At 35.7% G+C, this 8,224-nt stretch overlaps 1 protein-coding gene across 5 annotated transcripts in view; it reads right to left on the bottom strand.

Moving 5' to 3' along the window:
* Positions 1-423: 423 nt before the first annotated feature.
* Positions 424-8,224, bottom strand: part of Tango9 (transport and golgi organization 9) — a 78,529-nt gene continuing 70,728 nt past the window's right edge. For all 5 annotated transcript variants that reach the window (XM_081741353.1, XM_081741354.1, XM_081741350.1 and 2 more), the window contains exons 7-9: positions 6,616-6,774; positions 4,538-4,692; positions 424-2,312 (exon numbers count right to left, since the gene is read on the bottom strand). In XM_081741353.1, coding sequence (XP_081597479.1) covers positions 2,157-2,312; positions 4,538-4,692; positions 6,616-6,774 — 470 coding nt within the window. In that variant the 3' untranslated portion in view covers positions 424-2,156. The remainder of the gene's footprint in view (positions 2,313-4,537; positions 4,693-6,615; positions 6,775-8,224) is intronic.

Genomic DNA, 8,224 nt, shown 5'->3' with positions numbered 1-8,224 from the left:
GAAACCCTTTCATTCATGCATAAAACTGTCTCAAACTACCGAAAAAACGTACGTATATATGAGTCGTCCAGTTCTAAAAAGCTTTTGTCCATTTATAAACAAATCCCAGAAAACGTAGAAAAACTGTAGGGTCGATGCGTTCTGTAGAACTGGAAATATTTGAGCATGCTTCAAGTTTTCCACATGAACACACTGAAGTATGCCCAATTCTACAAAACACAGATTCTACATTTTTTCTATGTTTTCTGGCATTTGCAGTAAATGAACAAGAGCCGTTCTGAAACTGGACGACTCATATGAGCATTAACAGGCTGAAGCACTTATGAGGAGAAAGTGAGCTTTCTTTTCGTTCCAATACGAAAAGTATTGCACATATTTTCGTTGTGTTCAGCAAAATGCATCCAACGAAGGAAAATTTTGAGAGTGTCTGGTTCCTGTAATTCCTCCCTGGCAACAGGGCTGACTGTAGATATAACCAGCAAACTTAAGTTTTTTTTTTTTGTTTTTTTTTTTTAAAAATCCTAATTTAAATATGCTATAATAAGGACAGTAACACTCTATGTGTGAGAATCTTTTAATGGTTGATATTAGAAAAGGTTTCTAAATGTTAAGTGTGATGTACTGTAACAAAAAAAAAAAAAAAAGAAAAAAATTGCTTTGGCGACGATCATCTCGATTCATAAAGATACATACAACTGCCTTGATCTGTTTTAAAAAAATACTAATTAATCAAAATATAGATGTTTGCACTAAAGAATTTAAGTACAATATTATCCTCGGAAACACAGCTTTGGAATTCGAAAGCTCAGTACTCAGGCATTTATGCTTGTGCGTATGTTTACTCAGTGTTTAGGCCACACATACGATTTGTCGAAAGCTGCAGTGAAAGCAACTCGTGAGATTTGTCGACATCTTTATAATATTGTGAACTTATATTTTTATTACACAATTATTATTTTTTTAAATATTTTACCGTAAAATCTACTGTATTTATTATTAAAATCATTTTAAAAATTCGAGTTTGTGGGACCATGGAATGAACTAATCCAGTTTCCATTATTTTAAAGGGGACAAGAACCGTCTTAGGATTCGAACGGGGTTCTGTACCGGATTAGGTTCGAATTCCAAGGTATCACTGTAATCAAATTTTAAGAGCAGAATAATAAATTTTTAAAACTATCACAATATTGCGAGCCGTGATTATATTCAATGAGAAAAACCGATGTTCATGGAAAACATCCTTCATGTTTTTTTTTTTTATTATTTTTGAAGTCTAGCATAGGCTGATGAAGGAAGTAGCATCTTCCGAAAGCGCTACCTGTTGCATGTAGAAGAAAATTCTGCTACATATTTTTTACGGTGAGTAATAGCCTTTCCGCTTTTTCTCATTTTTAAAACTACTTGTAAAATATAGCAGTATAAATATAGAGATCATTTTTTTTTTTTTTTTTTTCAATTATGCCTTGGAAAAACATTGATTCACTCATGGTTTTCATTAGAACTACAGCATTTACTTAGTGGACCCTCTTCATTCTCTAGCTGTAACAAGTATTTTGACAAAATACTTAAGAATTAAATTCATCATGCACCTATACCTACTTACATGGTTGTTGATCTTTATAATACAAATAAACAGAAATTAAGACACAAACAGCTTTCAAGCACCAAACGGCTCGTGAACAGAGTCTAAGGGGGGAGAGAAGCAAGTATGAGAAACAGATACAAAGAGAGAAGTGGTCTCTTTATGTACTGATCATTTCTTTTCAATAATACCATTAAAAATGGATAGCAGTAACACAAATCCAAACCTCTCTCTCTCTCTCTCTGTCTGTCTGTCTGTCTGCTCAGTCTACAAGTTGTTTGAGGTTAGAAAACTAAGTCTGTCTATTTTGTCATTTCCTTCAGTATATGTCTCTGCAAAACGATCACATTAGTACTTCCCACATTGATTTATGTTTATACGTATCACACATTTACAAATATTACAGATGCAGTCTTCTTCTTCGAACAATACTTATTATTGTCATTTCAAAGACACTTTTCACTTTGCACGTTTCAGACATTTCGAAACGTGCAATTTAAGTTTACAGGAACTCTCGGATAGTTATTTTTATTTAATTAATTATTATTTTTTTCCCCATATTTTATCCTAGCATTCACTGAATTCCATGTGATAATCCAGATTCATCTGCCGGTGTGCTAAGTATTTCCGTTGACTGAGATTTCAAAACACCAAATTTCTTCAGCGTTGGAACAATTATCACGTTGTTATATACAAACATTCCGATAGTCAGGAGCAGAAATCCAATAATCTGGAATAATAATAATAATAATAATAATACCACCTCAGTTTTTCTTCCGTCATAAAGCGAAATAAAATCTTTTAAAATAAAATAAAATCAAATCATACAGATGCAGTCTTAACCTTTTTACTTAATCTTTTTCTACATAAAACATTAAAATCAGCAACAAGTTATTAAAATTTTAGTGATCACTACCAGGGACGTACGCATGGATTTATTTTCGGGAAGTTGAGTTGATTTTGAGTTTAACGTCCCATTCAGCAGCTGGGCTATATGAGACGTGGACCTACTGATTAACGTGAAATCCGAACCACATGAGCTCTCGCCGGAAATAGAACCCGTGTCTCGGACCCCAAAGGCGCTTACGCTAACCGCTTAGCCATGAAGAAGCTCTTATTTTAGGAGAGTTCAAATTCAATAAGAAATACTAAAATTTGTAAAATCACGCCGAAAATTAGATTAAATTTACAGAGAAGACGGCATTTTGGGAGAAGCGGATACGAACCACTAGGATCCCCCTGTGTACGTCGCTTATCACCACATACATTAACCCACAACCAGGAATGCATTATGAATTGAGCTTATATTGGTAATCCTAACCTTAAGTAATTGCGTGTGGTAATCAGCACCATAACTTGAAGGTTTTCCTGCACGGCCAAGCATTAATTTTTGCCCTCCCCCTAGAAATATAAAATTCGAAATTTGGGTTCCTCCTGATTTTACATATTAATAAACATTTTTAGCACTTCTAGGGGGGCCCAGTTGGCGTTTCACTGAATTAGGGCCCAGATTACATTTATGCTTCATTCAGGGAGATTAGATTTCTATAGTTTAAGGTTTCGTTCAAGAATATGTATTACAAGGATCCTCACCTTACAGCGTGAGCACATGTTATTCAAGCAACACATGTTATTGTTTATAAGCATCAATGCAGCAGACGATACACAAATCCAGGAAGACAAGAAGAACAGCATGACGGGAACCGAAGAGGAACGAGCCACTCACAAATGGCCTATAAAAGTGGATCCAATGAAGACGGGAGGCATCAGCTGACCACTTATTGCTTAACCTACACCTGCTCCGGAGGTCGACGGAGTACTGCCTTGCCTAATCCCTAGAGGCTGCCATGAGTAAAACGGATTCCTAACCACAACCGAACCTCACATGTCTGCCATGAGCTAAGGAGGTTACCAAAGGACCATATCCTAAAGTCGCTGCAAGACACCCTGGAGGCTGCTATGAGCTAAAGGGGTTCCCGTATAAAACATTTCCTTCCTTCACCTGTCTGGTCAGAAGGACGATTTAAGATATTAACTTTGTAGACACAAAGATTATTTTGTAATTTGTAAAATAAATTAGGTGAAAGGCTAGAATCCCGGACTGTCACTGTCTCTACCCAATAATAGTATTTTATTATTGACAACTGTATGCGTACTCAACTGAAATCTCAACTGCATGAAAAACAGGCAAATAAATAAATTAATATATAAAATATTAATGAAATATAGCCCAAAATTACGGATAACTCTTACACGTTACTTTTTGCTTATATATCGGGCGTTCTAAAAATGATGCCCACGCATTAGAATGCTCTATTCTACAAGTCAAAATAAAGCGAAAAAAATAATTATATATCTTTTGAGCCCTAGTCTGGAGACACAAATCGCATTATGTGGCAACGTCGCAGATAAACAACCATAGAATAGATCTATTAATCCATCAAATAGTTACATCGATTCTTCCCAGATGGCACTTAAAGTTTATAGACGTTGACTCTAGCACAATCGATGTAGATGCTTTGACTCTAGCACAATCGATGTAGATGCTTTTAAGTTAATTTCCGCCATTGCCACATCGTTAAATATTTGATTCCCCATAGGGGTTAAAGGAGGCCCCAGAAGGTATACTATTATATAGCATTTCCGCTTTAGTTTGACCTGTAGAATAGCGCTGTGTTGTACGTGGGCGAACTTTTTAGAACACCCGATATTATATATGAATAGATGACATTGAACCTAATAGAACCTAACAGAATGACATGCTTGAGGATGAATTCTCATTAATCATTTTCGAGAAAATCGACGGAAGCTAATTTTCATAGAGCTAAAAGTATATCGTCAGTTGCCGATAACAACTTATATTTTTTGTTCTGCTAAAATAAATTATGTATTAGTCTGTCTTTTAATGGTAACAAATATACCTCTAAATGACACATAGTACTTGTAGATTCTTACCTGTAACCAATAGAATTTCTGCCACCCTAGCCCAAGTGACACAGCCCATATAACAAGAGTCCTTACACTATCTAACACCATTCTGGTTGTAGCTGATATTTCTTTTGTTACACTCACGCCAGCGAAATTGAAGAATGATATGCTAATTACGGTGCCTGTAACACAAAAGAAAACAATATCATTTATAATGAATATTTTTTTTTTAAAACGTTAATGTATTTCTCGTTTCTTAAATTAAGATCGTTTATCATATTGAGATCAATAAAGAAAGAAAAAAAAAAAAAAAACAGAAAATAACAATAAAGCGCTTAAAAGTAGAAAATAATTTATTACTATTACATATAAAAATTATTTGAAGTCGTGCCAATCCTAATACAAAATTACTTCGATGGTGATTTTATGAGGCATTAATATCTTTGGTTTCTCACGATTAATATATATGTACAGATAATAGCAAGAAATTGTTTTTTCTTTTAAGCGCTGTATTATTATTTTCTGTCTTCTAGTGCTTCCTTAAAGTCGGTTCATTTTTTTAAGCAGTCAGGACATCGTCAATGACCTAAACCAGCTTATACTTAAGCCTTTACACTTCCCTGAATAGACTGATAATGAAATGGGAGAAACGATTAAAAATTAATGAAAATTATGTTAAGGAAGAATACTTTAAGAAAACCTATACATACTCTGTCTACCTACGATCATCATGACATTGGACGAACTTTACCTGATGAAAAAACATCAGCGCTCTGTTATTAGTAAAAGCGTCTTTGATCAGCAGCATCTGACCAAAGACTATCCGCAAGAAATAAATTTAAGTGCACATGATGTAAAAAAAGAAAAAAAAAATCTCCTATACTTCAGTCACTGACAGTTGAATTTGCGATAGTTACACTTCAACATGTGTTGTACGTATCATAAAAGGAGCAGACAAGAAGTATTTAAGGATTACGGATGTTAAAAAATTGTTTAACAAGATTTTAAAACACTAAATAGTGATTGGGTGCTAGTTTAATTCAATCACATGTTGGAATATGATATGACACCGTATGTTCGAAATGACAGTCCATCAATCATGCCCTTCAGGCTAAGGGAGATGGATAATTAAAGCAAGTGAATGATAATGGAAGAGTCAGTGGAATGAGAATGTGGGAGGAAACGGGAGTACCCCGAGAACCCACGCACCAGGAATAAGCGCTCTATCATTGAGCCACCACGCCTCCTCCCCCTTATGTTCGAGTCTGCAAATTTGGCAAGTTCTGTATTAATGTGAAAACATGGTTTCAAATTGAAATATTTTCTTCTTCTGCCTGATTTTCTATCAGTTAACTCTAACTTTCATCATAACTTTTATCTTCAAGGGCATATTATTATTATTCAAAGAAAAAAAAATATAGAGTGATACTAACTGCATCGCCTGATAACAAACTACCGACAAATAAAGAATGCATTCGATCTTCGTTTACGACATGTAACCCCATAAAACATAGTTTTTAACCCTCTAAAGTTGAACACAAACAGCACAAGTACACTTACGTACAAAGGAGACTACGCAAATGAAATAAAAACTCACACACTCTTCAATCACCCTTGCATCTTGTTATATTGATTCATTACTATCTTCTCACAGAAACAATACCTTAAGTTCAAACAAGGTGATACGTTAACGTTGTTGAATATGTGCGTCATTTCTGTTTTGGATCGAGTGATTTATATAGGAAATGAATTTTCTATTTTCTTTGGTAATTTACCGGAATTTTAGTGATTTGATTTCATTCATTTCTTTTCAAATGTATTTAAATGTTCCTTACTTTCTGAAAATTAAATTTTGTTATGTATAATCTTAATATCTCAAACATAATATCTGCTTTGCTTTTCTATTTATCTCTCACGATATCTTTCTTTCTGTCTTTTTCAGAGTTATTTCAACTGCTTCACGAGTTAAAATGCCTCTGGGACGGCATCCAATTTATACATTTTTAGAAAATACGTTCAATACAAAGACGTCAATCACAAACCATATAGAACAACCATCTCAGCAAATTTAATAATTCCAACGTAAATTGAGACAATATACTTACCTAAAAACGCACACAGTAGAAGTGCATTGTTCCCCAACTGGGTAAAACCATCGATTGCATCTTCTAAAACTCCGCGAGGGTTATCACTAAATGGTCTGCCAACTTCGATATAGTAAAATGGAATTAGAAGAATAGCCAAAACAACGAAGCCGAAGATTCCTGTCAAAGAGAAGAAATACATTATTTATTTATTTTCTGGGCATTATCGGCAACTATAGCCTTACGCCCGTCACGTATGAGGGATAATATCCCTCGGTGGGCACACTATCCGGGAAACAGGGGAAAAAGAAGCGGCCTGGGAACTGTATGTTAGGTACCATTCCGGCATTTGTCCGATGTGAATGAAGAATCTCACTCAGGATGGCCTGGCCTGAAAAAGTTGTTATACCTTTTCAACCGTTGAATTGAGCCCAGGAGCGCTTGCACCGAAGGCAAGAGCGTTAACAACTACGCTAAGAGGAGCTACTAGTATTAGAATGAACTCAAGAAAGAAAGAAATTATGTGGGTCAGTCAGAAAGTTAGTTGGACTCCTTCGTAAATATTTTTGGTCAAAGGCTCTTTTGATGAAACTGTGTGATAATACTGCAGACATGCAGCTGTATCGTGTGACGTAGCGGCTTTCATGAGGCAAGTCGAGGTGTTCTGATAATCAGTCGTAATAAATATAACTCGACAGCTGTAAGTGGCGTTCAAATTGGAAATGCGTGCAGTGATTCGTTTTTTTTTTGGGGGGGAGGAAAAGTGTACTTGCACTGAAATTTATCAGCAGTTGCATGAAGTGTATAGTAAATGTCACGTTAAGCTACCGCGGAGTGGTATAACATATTTGAGAACGGACGTACAGACATTGACGATGCTGAGCACGAGGGAAGATCATCCTCCTCCTTATAACCCAGACCTTTAACCGTGTGAACTCCATGTGTTTGGTCCCATGAAAGACGAACTTTCAAAGCGACGATACCACTCGGATAATGAGGTAAAAAAAAACTGCAGCCCAAAAACGGTTATCGGGCATGGGACGGGATTTCTTTGCAGAAGGCACAGAAAAACTTGTACCACGCCTCGACAAATGCTTAAATAGCGAAGGTAATTACGTTGAAAAGTAGATTGTGAGTGGAATTTTACGATACAAATAAAGTTGTAAAATTAATATCTTGTCTTATGTTCTTTAGCAGTGCATCTAACTTTTTGACTGATCCTCGTATTTACAATACAAGCATACTGAAAAGCCAGTTATAGATATTTAGCCTTGAAGACTCAAAGGGCTTGTCGTAAGGGAGTTAAAAAAAATCGGAGAAAATTTGATTTGTGTTACTATTTATCATTTTGAAAAATGAAATGAAATCTTTAAGTTTAACGTCCCACGGTTATGCCGAGTAGGCTAAAGTAGACGGTGATAATGAGAAATGAGTGAAATGGTAAAATGAAGAAAGTGGGAGGATACGGGAGAACCCCGAGAAAACCCACGAGCACGGTATTTGTCCACCACAAAGTCCACACGGCGCGAGCTGGGATCGAACCAGGGACCCCAAGCACCGGAGGTGAAAGCTTTACCACTGAGCCACCCCACCCACTATTTATCATTTTGAATGTTTATCTACTTATTGA

The sequence above is a fragment of the Thermobia domestica genome, chromosome 15 (assembly GCF_964235325.1).
Source record: "Thermobia domestica chromosome 15, izTheDome1.hap1.1, whole genome shotgun sequence".
In the NCBI taxonomy this organism is placed as follows: Eukaryota; Metazoa; Arthropoda; class Insecta; order Zygentoma; family Lepismatidae; genus Thermobia; species Thermobia domestica.
Note: the sequence above shows the minus strand (reverse complement) of the source record. Positions and strands in the feature narration are given on the sequence as shown.